This window comes from Zophobas morio, unplaced genomic scaffold (assembly GCF_036711695.1).
Source record: "Zophobas morio isolate AGI-343-1 ecotype UQ-CSIRO unplaced genomic scaffold, CSIRO_AGI_Zmor_V1 ptg000205l, whole genome shotgun sequence".
NCBI lineage: Eukaryota > Metazoa > Arthropoda > Insecta > Coleoptera > Tenebrionidae > Zophobas > Zophobas morio.
This window is the reverse complement of record NW_026972309.1, coordinates 323,126-342,599: the sequence shown is the minus strand read 5'-3', so window position 1 is coordinate 342,599 and position 19,474 is coordinate 323,126. Positions and strand designations below refer to the sequence as shown.

The 19,474-nt window shown below is 32.3% G+C and overlaps 3 protein-coding genes across 9 annotated transcripts; 2 read left to right on the top strand and 1 right to left on the bottom strand.

Moving 5' to 3' along the window:
* The first annotated feature begins 4,640 nt into the window (after positions 1-4,640).
* LOC135146021 (DNA-directed RNA polymerase III subunit RPC10-like) lies at positions 4,641-5,130 on the top strand. Its single transcript, XM_064078174.1, has 3 exons — positions 4,641-4,711; positions 4,771-4,914; positions 4,975-5,130. Exons 1-3 carry the CDS (start codon positions 4,654-4,656, stop codon positions 5,094-5,096), a joined length of 324 nt encoding a protein of 107 aa, XP_063934244.1. The 5' UTR covers positions 4,641-4,653; the 3' UTR covers positions 5,097-5,130.
* A 1,130-nt stretch (positions 5,131-6,260) lies between these two features.
* LOC135145983 (coiled-coil domain-containing protein 12-like) lies at positions 6,261-7,249 on the bottom strand. The gene is made up of 4 exons (XM_064078111.1): positions 7,090-7,249; positions 6,758-6,914; positions 6,505-6,605; positions 6,261-6,341 (listed from the first exon to the last, which is right to left on the bottom strand). Exons 1-4 carry the CDS (start codon positions 7,156-7,158, stop codon positions 6,261-6,263), a joined length of 408 nt encoding a protein of 135 aa, XP_063934181.1. The 5' UTR covers positions 7,159-7,249.
* Positions 7,250-13,065: 5,816 nt separating this feature from the next.
* On the top strand, positions 13,066-18,122 carry LOC135146007 (putative transferase CAF17 homolog, mitochondrial). Of its 7 annotated transcripts, XR_010283644.1 has the most exons (14): positions 13,066-13,125; positions 13,177-13,326; positions 13,383-13,462; positions 13,526-13,599; positions 13,691-13,881; positions 15,000-15,051; positions 15,372-15,505; positions 15,578-15,698; positions 15,781-15,879; positions 16,805-17,005; positions 17,138-17,172; positions 17,409-17,496; positions 17,871-17,942; positions 18,000-18,018. XR_010283644.1 is itself a non-coding variant. In XM_064078147.1 (11 exons), exons 1-11 carry the CDS (start codon positions 13,077-13,079, stop codon positions 18,001-18,003), a joined length of 978 nt encoding a protein of 325 aa, XP_063934217.1. In that variant the 5' UTR covers positions 13,066-13,076; the 3' UTR covers positions 18,004-18,122. The 7 variants fall into 7 exon arrangements, 2 of the variants coding, with proteins under 2 accessions (XP_063934217.1, XP_063934216.1); XR_010283642.1 differs by having other exon boundaries at positions 16,876-17,005; positions 17,138-17,496; XR_010283641.1 differs by having other exon boundaries at positions 17,138-17,496.
* The last annotated feature ends 1,352 nt before the right edge of the window (positions 18,123-19,474 follow it).

Below are 19,474 nucleotides of genomic sequence, written 5' to 3'. Positions count from 1 at the left end.
CGCAACCTAAGTTATACTAAAGCAACTGTGTTGAAACAGTACTTATAATTTTTCGGGACTAAAAGTCACGTGTTAATTGTATCTACTATAATCGATCGTACATAGTTAAATTAGAATTACCGATACCAAGGCTACAACAAAGTTGACCAAACAAAAAAAAATTATTTAAATTTGAGTTACCTTCATTACAAAGCATTATCATAACGAATATTACTCTATAAAATAATTCCTGGCAGTATGGCTCTAGGGAAAACATTATACGACATTTTGTTTACTACGTGCAGTTGAAGAGGCCCCCAAGAATTTTGATTTTATAATAGTCACGCATTATTATACTTGACATTTAAAAGGTCTTCGAAACAGTAAGCTATGCAAGACTCCCGACGGTTGTAACCAAGGTTATCGAAAGTTTCTTAATATTGAAGATTCTTGATTAAGTAAAGCGATTTCCTTATTCGGCGTGTGAGTTGAATGAAGTACATTGAGTCTCCTTGCTCTTATTACAGTTAAAAGACCAGATATTCTATTAAAATAAATTTAGGAATTAACAGATAGAGGAACAATAAATTGAAGGTAAAAAAACGACAAGGTCATTACTTTTAGAAATAACGGAATTAAGGCACCTTAATTGTTTACATTTATCAAGTTGATACTTAAAGCCAAACAGAATAAAAATAATAACAATATAAAGAATAATTTAATATTATATTATATAATATACTGAATTGTGCATATACAACTAAAATTATGCTACCGGACATAAAAAGATGTATATATTAAAGATAATATATATAAGAATTGTTGTCGTAGCTTAGAGGTTAAGAACGTTGAAGCGGTAACACAAAGTGGGTTCGATTTTAGCCGACACTGCTCCCTTTTTCAGTCTTTGATGGTCGCGTACGTAAGTTCGCCCTCATAAATTCCAAAAAATTCCCTCTTTACTACCCGGTAGATTGGTCAATAACTAGATGCCTACATTAAAACAATACAAAGTTTTATCCATCAGGTTATATTGGAGGGTTTTTTCCTTTTTTCTATTATATAATGTATATCTTTTGGCCAATAAAGGCATAAGTATAGCACACTAAGCACTAAAAACTCTCCAAAAGTGAAATCGCCTAATACACCATTTTCAAGCCTAGTGCACGCCTCCCTTGGTGTGCTCTGAGGAAAGGCCCCTTGGATTAGTTAAAAACAACGAACATATATAAAACCTATAGAATATACATACTGTGCAAAGCGAAACATGTGTCTGCAACACTTTGTTCTAGCCTTAACCTAAAAACAAGTATACTTCAAGTAACCAAAAAACAATAATACATTTAATGTTAACCTATTCTTCTCTTGCATGGGGTTTAGCTCTTAAACTCATTGGGCAAATACAAAAGTATTTAAATAAGTCGTTGCGGGTGTTCACTTATAGACCGAGATATATTACAAAGGCTCAACTTCAGAAGGCTTTAAATCTCAAAATTCTAATAGAGTATACAAAATGTGGTCATAAATACCTTTAACAGGATGGGGAACATACTAAACCCACTGTTACACCAAATATATATGAAACCTAAACTGCATTAAGCACTCTAGCCTAATCCACAAACTCGCCGATTTAGTAATGCAATTAGTTCCAGTAAGAGTTTAGAAACAAATATGAATATTTCTATCTAGTGATATAGTAATAAAAATAGTTTGTATGCCAGAGTGAGTAGAGAATAAAATGATGAGAAAGTATTGTAGAATGCCGAGATTCTTCGGGTTAATAAAGAATCAGTCTAGAACTAAAGAGGCACCACCATGGTAACTAAGGTTATAGAAAACGGTTGGATGATAAGAGCTTAATGAAAATTATTTTTTTATTAGAAATAAGCTAAAGAGTTTAGTAGAACGTTAGGCCGTTGTCGTAATAATTTTTATGTTGTGGACGTATTTAGAAGAAATAATATCAGTACAGAAAATTTCTAGCAAAAACCTTTTCTAAGCTGAGCAGAGTCGCTGTCAACTTATGTCGAATGGAACGGCTACAGGCCAGCAAGGGGTGAGAGCTCATTTGAAATACCCGAGGAGGAGTAATTAATTATTGTAGTTTTAGGACAACTTTAATATATTTAACCCCAAGAAGTCTAATATAAGATAACATTTGTTCATTTGTAACTAATACAGTTATAAAGGAGAAATATATGTATATAATTAATAATATACAATTTGATGAGTACAAGGTTAGCTTAAACTAGTGCAACAGGGGAGGTGAAGGCACAACAATTTTATAAATTGTAAGAGTACAAGAAAAGTTTACTCTAAAAGTTTTCCAAAAACATGTAAATTTTACTCCGCAAAGTAAAAATTCCCTATCTATAGTAAAGGATGGAGAAGGGTGAGTTGTTTATGTTAAACCCGAGAAAAAATCTTTCGGCGACGTAATAAAAATATTATATCTGATTTTAGTTCTTACTTATTGCGGGTGCCATTTAATTAGAAATACTAGGCGATAGGCGTTGATAAACAGCAATTAAGTATTTGTTCCATCTTGAATTTGTAAGCCGCCGATGAGACAGACTGATGCAGCGAGTTTCAAAAACTAATACTAAAATTCTTAAAAGAAACAAGGTCATGCGACTGCATAAATTAAGCATATGGAATATCCTAATTAGTAAGGATTCTTTCTTTGTTACTAATGGTGGAACTTTTTTAGTATATGCCTTTAAATAATTGCTTTGTCTTAAATAAATAGGAAAAATGCCAAGAAAAATGACTAGATTTGGTTTTTTAGGATTTAATACAGTAATAATAATAAACATGTACTTTGTATGAACGACTATCTTTTTCCAAATTTAAAGAGAACAGCAATTCTTAAGTCAAGAACTTTTTGGATGGTTGCAATCGCATCCTCTAAAGATTGTAGTTTTTTGTTTAAATAAAGTTTCTTAATCTTTTCTAAATATTTAGTAAAACTAGTTTATTACTTAGTTGTCCTCTAGACTACTAAGCTTTCATTTTTTCAACTGTAACGCCCTCTAGTCGTTTAGCCTTTGTTCTAGTCCTTCAGACTAAAGATATAACCTTCATAAATATCGCAGGCCCTCTCGACCATCGTAAAACTAAAACACTAAAGAAGCGGTAAAAACCGAAAAAGGAAAAGAAATAAATAAATAAACGAGCTAACATGTGATTATTATTAAAAAATAGATATTACCATACACATTGTGGCAATAGATTTTAAAAGGTACCTAAGAAATATTAAATAGTTAACCTCAGTTATTCAAGTTTTATATCCGTGCTGAAGGGTGGTTAAATTCTTAACATATTGGTTAGCGTTATACTAATAGCATTTAATGCAGAAGGTTAGTGCTTGCTCCCACTCTGAGTTAATTAATAGCATAGCTCCGAGTTGTTGTCCTAATAAGATTTTAACACATAAATATACATCCACATCGATATATGAGGGGAAATAGTGTAATGGGATATTAGCTCCCTGAAGGCACGCTATCATAATTTTTCAAGCTAAATGGACGAGCGCATTGCTGAATTACTGAAGTCGCAGTACACTTTGCCTTTAAACCTGAAGTGGCCAAAAGTATACGACAAAATGATTTGTTTTTAAAGTTTCCATGCCAATAATTGTTTGGATCCTAGAGGCAAAATCTTTTTTTTTTTTAATGCTTAACTTTCTTTCTCCACATTTTTATAATCAAAATACCACGAGATATTCAGCATGTGGAGTACTTATAAGTTTGAAAGCCATTAGTTTGCATTATGAGTTCTATTTGCTTGTCATAAAAAAGAAATATTGTAATCAAGAAATTAAATTAACAAACTGTAAGATAAATAATTTGTGCTAGGACAATATTTTAAATGATTTCCGCCCCTTAAAGATGGGCGTCCAGTTTTTGACTGGGCGAGGCAGGTCTAGCCTTTTAAGAATTTAATGCTTCAGTTCGATCCGCTTTCCCAAAAATATTAGTCTTACTCAAATTTTGGATGAATGGAAATTAATGAATTAGAACTGTACATATTGATATGAAATTAATGTTAATCATTTTGAAGGTAAAGAAAGGTGTAAAAATGTTATCTAAATTATTTACTTTCCTCTTCCCAAGAAAAACGTCCACCTTTTTGTGATGGAAGGTCTAACAAAATAGTAGGAGGTTAGAACTCGATACAAATAAATTAAGACAAACGCTTATAGGAAGCATGAAGAAACAACAGAATATGGTAAAAGATTTAAAAAAAATTAAATTCGTGCTTATAAAGTACAAAGTCCACGGTTATTAATAATGTAATTGGAAAACTTCCATTTTTGACCTAAACCAGTTATATACACCTGAAAGTTATTAGTAAAAAATGAGTTATTGAGCAATTGTAAAACCCTCTAATTAAAAAAGAGAGTGTTCCATGTTTTTAGCGGTCTGATGTTATATAATTTTTTGTCCTAACTAGGTAAAATAGTTTATTTTTAAAGCAAAACCGCGGTCTTTGTCAGTATAGGCGCATTATATGACCCAGTATGAATACTAACCCAAGAATCATTAAATTATATATGTCCGTTATTGGCTATAATAATTTACAATGTGCATTTGGTTTTCTTAATAACACGATTATGCAATCTAAAATAAAAATATCACTACTTGGGTTCTTTAGTTGTTTCTTTCAAGGATAATGTTGTACTTTTGCGCCACATGCGGAAACTCTTTGGTATTGGAATCCTTATTAGATGGTAGTTGTTTACCGTTTCCTGTATCCAGTTAGTGTTCGCATTGGAGTTATTTTTGTTAGGCAAACTTCGATTTACTTGTTTAACTTGTCCTTATGTCCACAATATCGAACATCCTATACAAAAGAAAACCTATTTAAATATGAAAGAAATAGACGATGTTATTGGGGGTGATGATGCTTGGGAGAACGTAGACAAAACCATAGGTTTCCCTTTGAAAGAAAACTCACGTTTCCTTTTTAAAAATTAGCTTGACTATATATCAGAGACATGTCCTAATTGTTCGCATAATGAAGCTTACTTCCGTATGATGCAAACGCGTTCAGCTGATGAACCCATGACCACCTTTTATAAGTGTATTTCATGTTCACATAACTGGCGTGAGTAGATTTTACTGTTTTCTATAATAATTTTATAGCGTTTCTATTAAAAAAACTTTACACTTTTGAAATAGGCAGATAAAATTATAACCTTTTTTTAAAAAAAATTAAGGTTCTCTTAATTATACGTACCGTTTACTATGTACTATTTAATTAAGTTTACAAGGGCGAACTTTTTATTTTATTAAAATACTTGCTCTATTATTGAGCGGCCTTTTTATCTTAGTTATCAGGATAAATATAATACTAAACCTTAATTAGGTTTTACAACTTTATGTTTTTGTATTCGTTTGGCTAAAATTGGACTAAAATTTTTTATATAATTGTTCAGGACAAGTTTTACAATCTAAAAACCTTAGAATAGAACCTTCTCTAACGTTACAAGTTAACTAATTGATTGTAATAAAATAAAGAAACAGGAGACTTAATATGTGGAGGAAGACCGGGCTCCTTTGTAGGGTGACATTACACCGTTATAATCCTAAAAAAGGACCTTTTCAGTATTTAGTCGGCTGAATTCAAAATAGTCCGAGCTTTTTGATTCTACAACCCTCTCTGGTTTTAAGTCATCAGCAGGGGCCCACAATATTACCAATATATTACTAAGGGTAGCTTCCCCACTATTTAAAAACATTGAGTACTGGGTTACAGTTTATTACACTGAATAAAGAACCCAAATGTTCTTTTTAGATTATAACTATCATATAACTTTCTCTTGTATTTCATTACATCAAATCAATCTTTTTTGCATCCGACCACGAGTGAAAAAGGTCCAAGTAGAAGTCCTTCGTATACTCAGAAAGCGGCTTAATAAATAACTCCTGTTCTTATTCTGTTCGTCTAGTTTTGACCTCGTAGCCTTTTTTAAGGCATATTACTTTTGTGGCATAGGTACACTTTAACAGTTCTTAAATATTTCAACGAAGGTTTCAGACATTTATAACTAAAAATTCATAAATTATACTTGTTAAACAGGAGCTTAGTAAGCGTGGTCTTTCAAGGAAAATGAAAATTTGCGGTATCTTTGCAAAAGCTGAGAAGTAGTTTCTTTACAGTTGCTTAAACACTAATTACTCTTTGAAAATTATATTTATTATTAGTAACTTTTTTGAAAGCTCGAGATTTTTGAGAATAAACTGCTTAACCGGGGCAGAAGGCGTGCTCCCGTTAATCTAAGTGCAAGCGCGCATACCAGCTAGAAGCCAACAAAATTTCCTATACAGGATCAGTACAATTTGCTGGCACATAGAACACTAGTAGCAAGCGATAAAAATTGTAAAATAATAGTGACTTTTAAGTTTGCACTTTATAAACTTCAAGCAAACTGTGCGTTATTAACCAAACAAGCGGGAAAAAAAGCCTTCAAAGTGGAACAGCTTACTGAAATGAAGAAAAAGAGGGGACGGAGGCATTAACCACATAAACAATGTCATCACTCCTCTCTCCCTGCAGTCTTTCTTTAACGAGTTCCGCAATAGCTTTGCCGGTTTTCCTCTCTAAACGCCGAAATTTTTTGGCTTTAAAGGAAAACTCAATAAACAACGTGAACATTTATAAAAAGTTATAATAAAGTCTATATAACTCAAAATAATAACAAATATATCACTAGAGATCAGGTTAAATTGGAAGTTTGAAAAACTCCAAAAGTCAGTAATTACAAATTAAGTACCTAAATCTCTTTCTAAATCCCAAGTAATCTTTCTTGGCGCCAAACTGCCTAAATCTATATCCTTATTGAGAATAGATTCATCATTATTATCATTTTTGCGAATTTCAGTTAGTTCAACTTGCATTTGGCAAGGATTCATTAGCTTTAAAGAGGCTAACTGTAGAGTTAAAAATTATAAACCATTAAATACTTAATTATATATCTTAAAAAAGAATGAGAGTATAAAAAGTGACATAAAATGTTTTAAGCTTAAAAAAAAATACTGGCATAATGAATTGCGCAAGTGACAGTAGTAAATGCATATAAACAGCTTAAGCAAACTTATAAAGTACAGTAGGATCTCGGGGGGAATAATTCTTAAACTTAAGCAACTTTTCAAGACCTTCTTCAGAAGGGGCCATTTGATAACTACGGCTGAACTAGCTATAAAAAAGAGATTGTCCTTTAACAGAAAGCGTAATGTATCGCCGAGACAAAAAGATTGTATCCAGGTCAGCTACTGCCTCTCGTAAAATGGACGACTCAAGACCTTAAAATTAAATAATACACGAGGGTGTCTTTTTAAAGATTGACAAAGGGCTTCAAGTGCGTAAGACTCAGAGTCCTCCCGCAGCAGCTCTCATATGCTGAGTATTATTAGGAATGTCCTCAATTCGGTCTTAAACGTGCAACCTAATCAACACTGCGCTTCTCTTAGCCTGACCCGCTTGCCCCAGGGCTCCCCTGCTCTTCACTCTACTCTCTGCGCTAGATGTATGTATACCTTGCTAACCAGCAGTTCGCACATCGCACTTTACACCGATGACGCAGTAGCTTTTGCATGCTGGTATCAATAATGGGGTGTAAAAAGACATACCGGCTTCACTTAAAAAAGCGCTCTGCTTGGTAGTCGACAACGACAACACACCGTGGTGGTGCTGGTCAATATAATCAAACAAGACCTTATCCGCTACTGTGCTCAAAATACATGTAGTCTTTGCACAACAAGCTACGCTTATATGTAATGTGTATTATTCATTACTGTGGGCGCTTCACCTGCTTAGGTGCCGACTGCTGCATCATATTTTTTGCACGACAAATCTCTACATAACGAACGAGATATTTAGAAAATTGAAGTTTTCAAAGCTTTTTTACGAATGGGTAGAGAAGCATTCAACCGCCAACGGCTAAAATTCTCTTCATTTAAGGTATACCTTCAAATAATATGTATGTAAAATATAATATGAATACACAAAAAAAAAAGGATCAGAATATATGTACATTAAACGTTTTTATTTATAAAGTAAATATACGTAAGATCAAATAGGAGGTTATATATTTTACAAGGTGTTGACTTCACCGGTGTTAGGCCTTTGAAATTGGTATATTTATAAACTATTAGTTATATAATATAGTAACGGGTAAATAAACTATTATAGTATAGAGTTACTAAAGATTCAACAAGGTAATCATTTACTTGACAAATTTAAAGACTCCTGAGGAGCACCACACACAGTCAAAACCATAAATAAAGCAAAAAAAAAGAAATGTCCTGCTCGGGCCATTTCATATATATATATAACAATTAGCCATCGCCTATAAAAAGGAGATTGTCAGGTATTTAATTTATATTCTTTTAAAAAAAAAAATTTATGTTTGATAAATAATACTCCTATGCTTGTTTTTGTTTTCGTTTGAGCTTTAATCGATTATAAGCCCTGGAGACAAAAATGAACAACTATAAGACAAAGAAGCGTGAAGTAGGAAAATAATCCAGTTACTCTTTTATAAAGTTATATGTCTATTTATGGTCCGCTCTTCCAATATTCATACATTTTTAAGATTGAATGCTTTAATTGATAGCCATTTACAGTTCTTTAATATGAAAAATACATTATAGCAATTTACTAGCATTTTAAGAAGCTTAGTTACCGAGGAATTTTTAACAATATACCTATTTAAGTACAAATAACCTGTTTCTACCAAATTACACAACAGTATTTCTATGTTCAAAGTTAGTTTTCCATAATTTTTCAGTAACATGAAAGCTGTATATCACAAACTGAATTCTTAATTATGATTGGTTTACTTTTAGAAATAATTTTTAAATTGGGAAATTTTGATTTGTTTTTTTTGGTATTTTGTGTTCTGGTTTGTCGTTCTATTGTTAGGTGTTAATTGAACTTTGTATTTTGACCGAGTAATACATAGAACAGAATTGAGAGAATAAAAGCTTTACAAACAAGAAATTTGTACAAACTACAATGGCTTTGGCTGTATAGGCACCTTTGTAATGACCTCACAGCTCGTTTTGCTATTTCTATAGTATAATTCACATTTAACCAATTTTGGTTTAGCAGCTGCACTACCTGAAGATACTTTGCTTTAAAACACCAGGAAATTTCGGTGTCGTAAATAAGCGTCCCTCGGTCTGGGGGCTTGCGTTTTCTACTTAGCAAACATGATTTAGTTTTAGAAAAGTTAATGTTAAGATTTTAGATATAACTTTTTTTGTATCTTTAGAAGATAACTTATAATTAGTATGTAACCTATTAATGACTTTTAGATGTAATACTGCCACATCATCGGCAAAAAGTGCGAGTACATTGTTCGGGTGGCTTGGAAAGTCAAGTAAGTAGATTGAGAAGAACATAGGGGATGGAATATAATTGAATTAAACAAAGAAACAAATAATACGAGTTGATTTATTTTAGGTTGTATCGCTTTTATACATAAAATTGATTATTAAAATGTTCGGGAGTATTCTTAATTACGTATCATGTTGATAGTTTGGTAGCTTTTAGCCTATTAAAGCTCCGTATCGTTTTCAGTTTCCAACTAAGCAGCTATCGAGAAATTGTATATTTGAAATGAGAGTGGCTTTGTAAATTTGTCTGCCAGATTTAGTCTTGAGGGTATATATTCAATGTAAGTATTTTCTTTTTGAAGTTCGTCCTTAATGTGGTGATAAGCGCTTATCCTCTTGTTTGATGCATCACCTTTTACTATATCTTTCACTGCTTCGTTGTCAGTATAAAATTTTACTTATAATCCAAAGTTTGGAAAATTTCTAAGAGCATATATTTAGGGTCTAATAAATTTAATGTAACCTTTCTAAAAGCAATGTACTCAGCCTCGCAAGAAGATTAATAGGGTTTTGTTCTATCTATTTTAGAAGACTTGCACTAGAGGTCCGTTAACTATAATAATATCACCCATGGTAGTTTTATAGTCGTAGGAGTCAGTCCATTAGGAATCACAAAAGCACTCAAATAAGATACTGTTCTAAGAATAGTTATTGCATCTCATATGAAGCGAAAAACTTCTTTTTTGATATGTTTCTAAATGCCAATCTCATATGTTCTTCATTGTTGCAAACAGAAAGATTCGGCTCAGCATAGATGCTGCGTATGAAATATCAGGCCTAGTGCTATCAACGATATTACGTTAAGATCCCGAATAGGCTATAATCTTAGTGTTATTGTCTTCATCATTTTAGTACAGGTGGGTAAAGGTATTCTACATTTTGATTATGTGTCAATAGGGAATTTTTAGATACGTTGTTCAATGTTATACCTTTGAGCTAGTAAGTGACTAGCTTTTTTATCTATTACATTAATCCCCAGAATTCTTTTAATTTTGCTGCATTCTTTTTATTATACTCCTTTTCAACTCAGAAAGAAATTTTTGATGAACGCCAACTATTATGCGGTCAGTCATCAACAAAAATACCTATTATCGTTTCAAAAATGTGTGAATAAAAAATTCATTCATCAGTTTTATTTTGATAACAACCATATTTTCTCAGTCTACAAGCTAAGTTTTCATACGAAGCAACTTTAATTTTTAACGCACATTTTCTTTCCTTATTATAGCGTTCTTTAAGGTTTCTTGGCTAACAATTTATTTTGTGTGATATCATTTGTAGACCTTAAGGTTTATGTACATAGACTGGCTTCGTAATTTGGTATGTAAAAAGGCTGAAGTTATATCAACTGTGTGAATAGGTTTTTGTAAAATTTTAGTATTGATAATAAGTAGTCGGAATGATGGCTTGGAAAGTACGGGAAAAAACCTCTTTACGTCGATACCAGGTACATGTTGACAACCCCTAGCAGTCAGTCTCACTTTGAACTGAATGTATGACTTAACATGAAACCTCCACGTAGTTGTGATGATATTATCATTGTTTAGACTATTTTTATCAACGATTTCAAATTCATCATGGGCAGGCAAGGATTCAATTTCCTTATTAGCTGCTCCTCTGTAATTATCTCTTTATTTTCCTATTACATGGCTTTACTGTATGTTAAATAGAAGTTCTGTGTCCAAAGGTTATTACTGGTTTTTTGTTTTCTAGTTTGAGTGTCAACAGTCTCAAAAGTTCTTTTATTTAATGTACCTCCCCTACTTCTTTAAAAATGAGCTGATCTGATTGCAACATTTTATGTCCTCAATTTGATTTTTCTTCAGGACGGCAGTCTGAGAGGCTCAAGCGGTATAATAGTTCTCGCTGACTTTGGGCCGGTTTTCTCTCGGACAGTTAAAGAAGCGATTATCATGTTTTATGTGGGGTGTCGGTGGTGGGTGCGTGGCTAAGAGCCTGATCACCAAGGGAGGGTGTAAAGGGACTGGCAGCACGGTAATGCTGTTTTGCCAGCCCGCATTCTTAGTCGCGTGAGGCTCAATCCCTTTTCCTAATCGCATTTAATTGTAGTGGGAAGTGCAAAGAATATTAACTTCTAGGCTGGTAAGTTCTTTCCGCCATAATAAGGAAGAAAAATTGTATTCAAGTTCATGAAAGTATTCGCCACAAATTCAGCAAAGCTCCGCAGGAGACTTAAAGGGGCGCTTCCAGAGGGATTTGAGCATTGAATTTCTACTTTGACGGAGGAAAAGAGAGATTCATTGTATTGTCACCTAGAGGAAGGGTATATATATCTTTAGGGAAGAAATGGAAGATGTGGGACAAACATAAGGACATCTGAGCACGTGATACGATGATAAGAGTTGTCTTAAACAAAAACCAAATTGAAAATTTGGCAAAGCGCACATACTCTCATATTCATGTGGCCTAAAAAGAATGACCCCTCCCGCCACCTCTCAAGGCAGGACAACAAGCTTCTGATAAAATGGCTAGGGCCCTAATTTTTAAACTGAAAATAACAACTCTAATTTCCACCATTCTAGGAAGTAGATGGTGTGAAGAATTTGGTTGACCCAGATATCAGGAAGATAATTTTAGTTGTTTTAAGCATTAAATTAGAAATACCATTGCGGTTCGAGGTTTGTATTAGGGGCTGAAGAATAATTTTAAGTTTTGCGCTGCTGATTAGCTTAATCTTACTACAGTTATTGTAAGCTGCAACCAATGAGGACCTGTGCTTGAGATGGTGCTCATTATTGTCAGATTTATAATTGAGAGTGAGTTTCAATTATTCAACAAATGCCTATGCAATTTCCGAGGAGGTCGGCGGTGAGTGGTTTTGAGGAAATGACAGGACGGTGTGTTAATGTTACTAGCTTTAATAGGTCTAATGGTCCTTGCTAATCCCCAGAGGGAATGAACTGTTCTCCGGCCTAGAAGATTAATTTGTCTGCCAGCTCTCGTTAAATAAAACTTTTAATTCTTCCTTAAACCGATTGTTTATATTATTGTAGATCGCAATGAAAGCAAGAGGTATATACCTTGCTCTCATTTACCGCCTTTTCTCAGCCAGTAAGCTAATATATATGACCTAGTAAGTTGTACTGTTGGTTTTTACGTTCTTCCAATGGGGTGAATATACTATGGGCCTCCTTTTTAGCTACTATCAACCGGGCAACAGCCGTGTCTAAGTCAAAATAGGATTTATCGATGGAGTGAATCATAGAATTTATGTCTTTGTGAAATGTTGGTCAACTAGTTACTCTTCTAACGCAAGCACCCGAGGCCGTGTTATCCTCTATAGCTGAGGAGGGATCGTGAGTGGAAGAGAGCTGCTAGTGACTGACAGAATTTTTAGTAAAATTACTTAAGTTATAAATTTTTATACAATTCTTTGGAGACCTTGACATATCATGATTGCGCCTGTCCCGATACTAATTACTGTTATACTCAACATTTTGGCGCATTTCATTCGTAGCCCACACTATACTATCCGGTGTAACCATTAGTCGGGTGTCCAGCTGTGGCATGTCGGTTTTTAAATAAGTAAATAGATAAGCAGCAATCTTACGCTAACATATTTTGCTTTCTATCCCTCTGTTCTTACTTTTATTTGATATATTTAGATTGGATATACTTATTGTTTCAATTCATTTATTCAAGTGGTTTTATTAGAAACATAACTCTACTGTTATGATTTTTGCAACTTGGTACCAAAATTTTCCTGTGTTTCGACAATATGGTAACTCTCTCCATATATATATACATTGTATACCTTGACATTATTTATTAGTTACAGTTGCTCATCTTTCTGAAAGATTGGGGTTAATAAAAGTCAGTAGTAGTAGCAGCGCACAATTATTACAAAACTTAGTAACGAATGACTTGCGATCTTTTTCTAAAAGGAAGACCGTCATCTTTTCTACTTTTCTTAATGGCCAGGGTTACTTTAAATATCTTTTTTTTTAATTTATTTCTGCTACCAGTAAATACACAAAGGTAGGATCTTGTTTGATACACTTATCCATGTGCCTTTAAGAACTTTTGCTGTAGCTGAAGAAAATTTATTCGCTTTGAATGTCAGCAGCTATACAGATTTTTTTATATGTATTTATGAATTTACAGGCTATATAATTCTATAGCCTTTGAGTTTCAATGAATTTTATTTAGAATGCCAAAAAGATCGTATACAAGAGTTAACTTCCCATCTTAATAAGTAATTATATTTTATATATTTATTACTGGTACATAGATATTTCAATATGTTTGTAAATTGTAGATAATAGATAATAAATAAAAATGTTTAGATACAGCTTTAAACACAAAACGAATATTGAAGATTGTTCTTCTCGCATCCAAGTTTTATCAATTTTTAAAAGTTTTAAAGGAATTCAAATTGAAAAACTTATTAATACAAAATTTGTAATAAGCGCTGGTGTTGATCCTCGCCATGAAGGGCTGGGATGCAGACTTTTGGTAGAGCGAGGCAGCGAAAGTGGTATATAATTTATATGTATATATATATTTATTATTAGTATACCCGCTTCAGTATTATATTATGCTTTACTTAATGAAGCTTTTAGTTTAATCAGATGTAACTAATACCAAGTTAATTCAGACTTATATTTTACTTAATATATATTAAAGAATGTTTTGGCACTTTTATAATTTAGTTTAAACTTTTTTATATAATTATTTTTCTATGAATATCTTATTTTATAATTAGTATAATTTATCTCAATATGATGTTCTGAATATCCTTATTTTTTAATTCAAAAGTTAAATAATTTTTTTTTTACTTATTAAACTTACATTTTTTATAAATAGATGTTTGATTAAAAAATTATTAAATTAATTACTTTACCCTTTTTTTTAACAACTGTTTTACTTTGATTAAAGAAAACCATTATCTTGTCGTATAGAAGCTTTCAGCTTTTTATATAATTGTTTAATTTTTAGATAAACGCGTAACAGTAAGTTATTTCTGTACTACTTATCACATTCTAATGAGGTAAAATTACTTTAGTTGCGGACGAAAGCGTTTAGGGGTCTGTAGAATGAGTGGTATTTACTTAGGATTATTTGCCTCGTTCCTAGACCGGCCTTTGTGGCTGGACTTCTGGGCTTTGGTACCATTTTGGTGCCTTTGTCTCTGGGTGCCGCTGCGCTTGTGTAACTGCGCTGTAATAGTGTGGTTATACTAGTACTATATATAGCCGGCACCGCCGATAAGTCTGTTTTACAAAAATTATCATGTTGAGTTCTAAGCTCTCAAGACAGGATTCTATCTTAAGTTTATACACCGAAACTCCCGCATTCATCATCTAAGCTGTGGCACACAGGCTATAAAGATTACATTCAATGATTTTAGATTATGACAAGTTAAAACGTACTAACTCCCTTACGCTCAAAAGCTAAAACAGTAACAATCAAACATACAAATTACCTTCAAACACTAATTTTCTATATACGGTAACTTTTTAGTCTATCATAAGGTTAACCCATCTTCTAGTTCTAGTTTATCAACGTATCTTTTATCAATAAGAGGTTTAAAGTTAATTTTTTCTTAATTTATGAAACTATTATAGCAATTAAGTATATCATTTCTCTTTGTAGGATTTTCGGTTGATTTCAAATTTGTAAGTTCAAAAGAATACGATAAACGAAGGTATAAATTTTAATTCGATTTTATTTATTAAAGTCAACTAGTTTTTAGATATTACTTATATTAACAATTTTTATTTGTCATTGTAAATTTTTGAAACTATATATTTAGGTAACTTAAAGAAAGTGTGTTTGTATGTTTATCTTTTTCTTAAGTTTTGTCGAAGGGTTTGGTAAAGTTATTAATCGTAAAAGTCACTATAGTAACATATATATTATTTATACAGCGTAACTTTTTTTCCTCTTGTTATCTTTATGAATTGTCATTCTTAACGTTATGAAGTAATTGTTATTAACATACTTAACACTTAAACTGCCTTTTAGTTTCTGCATGATATGCAAAACAAAACTTAATCGTACACCCTTAAAAAGATACCTGCTGGGGATTCCAGAAGGTCCAGAGTTTCCATCCGGTAAAGCTCTTCCCCTAGAATTTAACGTTGAACAGTTAAACGGCGGTATTATTATTTTTGTAGGAAGTGAACTGTTACTTTCCTTCATAACTTTATATATATATACTTTTTGTACAGTTAGTTTTCAGAAAGGCTGTTACTTGGGGCAAGAGTTGACCGCCCGTTCAAAGTTTGTATTAGACATTCGAAAAAGGATATTTCCGATTATTATTGAGCCTCCGCTCAGAGCCGATATGCTGTTAAGGATATTTTACTTTTATTTACCATTAAATATTAGTATTACACAAAAAGTTCTTGTTTAATAATTCTATTTTAATTAGCCCCTTAGAAGATTCGATAATTTATGATGAAAATGTAAAGGTTGGAAAGTTCATTGCTGGTATTGATGAGGCTGGAATTGCTCTTCTACGTTTATCTTAGTAAATTTTAATATTATTCTGACGTTATTATTATACTTATATTCATTATCTATTTGCTTATGCATCTTTCGTAGTTTTTATAATGTATTGTCCCTTTTACTCTTAAATTTTTACTCCCATAGTTATTATATCTTAAATGTGTAATGATTTTTATTATACTTGTGGGGATTGAATGATCTCTATTTTCTTCACTTAAGTGATATACATCAAATCTTTTACGAACTATCAGTCAACATATTAAAATTTTCTTGTTCGGGTTGTTTAGCCGACTTACTTACTCTTATTCTTATCTGCAAACTTTAAATTTAATCGGTTAACAAGCTCTGCCCTAACTACTTATATCCTGTAGAGGCGACTCCTCTTACCAGAAGTTATAAAAATATAGTAAGAGCCGGCCTTTACTCTCTTTTCTTACACTGTAGCAACGTTGACATTATTTATTAGTTATGAGTCTGCTCGTATTTCTTTACTTGCGTCAGCTGTTGAACTATTTGCGCATATGTAACTGATTGGATTTTTTGTTTAATAAAGTTTGCGAGCTTTTCTAGTTGTGCTGGTTCAGAATTCTTTAGTAACAAAGTCACGACCGGTCATGGCAAGCGGTAACACTTAAAGATGGTTTCATAATAAGTGTGGCCGGCAGATACACTCAAAAGATGTTCAGTTGTTGGTATTATTTCGGTTATCCTGAGAACAAATACCACTAGCATGTTCCAGGTCTTTCTCTTGTTAAATTGTACCTTATTTACAAATATAAACCTTGACTTTATTGGTTATTACCCTTAAAACGAATTATTAGCCTTATTTATGGGTTTTTAACTTTTACTTTACGTACCCTCTTGTGGTATATAATCGCGAAAATGGCCCTTGCTAAAATTGTTATTAGCCTTTTTTTTCAACCAATAACCCTTGTAATAAATACCAGAAAACTGTCTTGCGGGACTAAAGCTTGAGCTTTTATGAATGACCACCCTAACAGAATAACATATTTATTAGGTTAAAATTTCTTAATTTATTAAGACTGAAGTCTAATTCTCCTTACATTTATGAACTCTTGCCGTCACTCTCGTTGTACCGCCTGAATTGTGTCCGTATTTATGTCTAAGCAATTTTACAAGGAAAGCTCGTAAGTATTTTAAGTTTAAAGTAGCTTCCTCTCTCCATTTCTACAAGTTAATATTCGTTACATTCTCTGCATTCATACCAAAGAGATCGCATGCGACTCTCACACTAATGCTTTCAATCTCCACTTTTGTAGTATCGGCTGACGGAACGATTTTCTCTGCTACACAAGTAAAAAAAAAGGGATTCTACTTATGATGACAGCCTTTAGACCACAACTTTTCCCAAGCTTTAAAAAAATAATCCTAGTCCCTCCCACTTCGATACGTATAACAGTTTCTTTAGTTACACCATTTTCAGTAATGTAAAACGGTTGTAAATTTAATTTTTAACAGCTTGCCTACTATTATTTATGTGATAGTATAGAATTAAGATTATAATTCCCATATTTGATATGGTGTGTAAAGCTGGCGATGTTTGGGGACAAAAAATAACTTATGAATATCTTGTTATAACATGATGAGTTGAGTCCACACTGCCGTTGCCCGCTATATGGTCTAGAACTAAATTATAATGTTTAATTCGGACAAATAATATTTGCTAGTCATTAAATATACTCACAAATGTTATAAATGATTATATTTCTTTTGTATTTATTAAATAGATAAACTTTATTTGAACTTTTAAGTCTTCAATTAAGTTAGCTTTTATTATTGCCCTTTATGCTTCAGAGAGTTACAATAAGGCTCCACGCAAATATACATAGTATATATATATATATTTTATGTAAAATCGTTTGGAGGTTACTTTACCAGAGAAAATAATTGGGTGGTTTTTTTTATTTTTTAAAAACGGTCAAAGTTCTATAAACCTATTTTTTTAAAAATTTTCTATTTATAGACTTATACAAATATATATATATATAATAGTGCTAAGTCTACTGCGTTAAGTATGCGAGGACGAGGTGGAGCTGTGTATAAGATTAAATTAAGTTTAATCAGGTAATAAAGTTATAATTATCTTAACAAATTACTCTAATTAATTACAAAAACGGTAAGTTGATTGGTTAAACTATCGGAGGCAATTTGCCTACCCAACCATGCCTGCCCTTCGTATATAACTTATTGCTCGGGGAAAATTAATATGAACTGGTAGAAATAGAAAAAAATTATTGTGGCGAAGGCTAGGGAAAAAGTATAATTAATAAAATAAGGATGTTTTGTAAGATATAATATTTGGAAATACTGCCTTCATTGAGCGTCCTCCATTTATATCGAGTACCCAGGATCTGTGTTGATGGAATATTATGACGGCAGGCTAAGACCGCCGCGAGTTTATAGCCATAGGCCTAAACCATACTTTTGCTTCGGACTTTTGTAATTCCTCGAACTGCTATATTACTGGGACAAAAATTGCATTATTAAGATTTTTTTAAATCCTTACATGAGTTCTGCTATGGTTAACTTTGATAAAAATTAAGCAAAATGAAATTGGAAAAAGTATTACAAGTTTTTAGCTCGAGATTAGTCCAAGAAAACAGTATTTTAATAGACAACTTTAGAATCTATTGGAGGTCAACTTTTTTGTCCCACAGTGCAAGTTAGATAATTAGCACCATATTATTCTTTAGCTTTTAATATACAGGTATCTCTCTTAGTCCTTAATTATTTCCTAGTAGCAGGGCGTTTTTTTTCTAAGTAATGGTTTTTGTAAATATGTCTGCCAAATTCCTTTATATATATACACGTATATATATAATGTACTTCGTAGTCCTCCGGAGTTCATGTTTTATGAGATAAGATTTTATCCACACGTCTAAACCTTTTGTGCGAAGCAATTCTCTTCACGTTTTTGACTTTTACATGATCTATATATCTGTGGAGTTCTGCCCCTAAACTAGGAATAGTTCTCTTATTAAGTTCTATAGCTATGATGGTTAACAATTGCTTTGCTAAGTACAATATATTCCGCTTCACACGTTAATTCAATGGTTTTTGCTTTTGTTTTATCGGTTTCTATTAATTAGTATAATATAACCCATAATAGTTTTATAGTCGTATTTGCCTTCTCAAAATGCGTCTGTAAAACAAGATAATTTTCCGATTTTCCGGTTAAATAAACTTAACCCTACAGTAGTAGCTCCTCTTATTTAGACATTAGTAATCGCAGTAGGCCTCTGAGATCCCTTGAGTTTTAAATTTTTATTTTTATATTAAATTAAAAAAATCTTTAATTTAGAACATTTGTTGTTTATTGAGATATTAGGATACACGTCACACTAATTTCTAACTTCTATCTAACTTGAAAATTTAGAAAACCAAATCAGATGCGACGAATGCATTTCATAACAGTCTTACGGCTTTAATTTTTTCTCAAATATTTTTCGTTAAACTCCATATGTTGTGCTGAAAAAATAAAAAGAAATTTCAATTAAAGTAAAGTAAAAAAATAAATAAAATTACCAAAAACAGTTTGTTTAGAGGGGCATCTCACTTGACTAAAAATATTACCTATTTTCCGCAACAATCGTTAC

Coding starts and splice junctions, on each gene's coding strand:
- LOC135146021 (XM_064078174.1), top strand. CDS start 4,654: ATGTTGTACTTTTGCGCCACATGCGGAAACTCTTTGGTATTGGAATCC. Junction 4,712..4,770: donor ATTGGAATCCTTATTAGATG/GTAGTTGTTTAC, acceptor TATTTTTGTTAG/GCAAACTTCGATTTACTTGT. Junction 4,915..4,974: donor GAACGTAGACAAAACCATAG/GTTTCCCTTTGA, acceptor ACTATATATCAG/AGACATGTCCTAATTGTTCG.
- LOC135145983 (XM_064078111.1), bottom strand. CDS start 7,158: ATGGCCCCTTCTGAAGAAGGTCTTGAAAAGTTGCTTAAGTTTAAGAAT. Junction 6,606..6,757: donor GGATTTAGAAAGAGATTTAG/GTACTTAATTTG, acceptor TTTCCTTTAAAG/CCAAAAAATTTCGGCGTTTA. Junction 6,342..6,504: donor GTGATGACATTGTTTATGTG/GTTAATGCCTCC, acceptor GCTTGCTACTAG/TGTTCTATGTGCCAGCAAAT.
- LOC135146007 (XM_064078146.1), top strand. CDS start 13,077: ATGATTTTTGCAACTTGGTACCAAAATTTTCCTGTGTTTCGACAATAT. Junction 13,600..13,690: donor TTAACTTCCCATCTTAATAA/GTAATTATATTT, acceptor AAAAATGTTTAG/ATACAGCTTTAAACACAAAA. Junction 13,882..14,999: donor AGAGCGAGGCAGCGAAAGTG/GTATATAATTTA, acceptor TTCTCTTTGTAG/GATTTTCGGTTGATTTCAAA.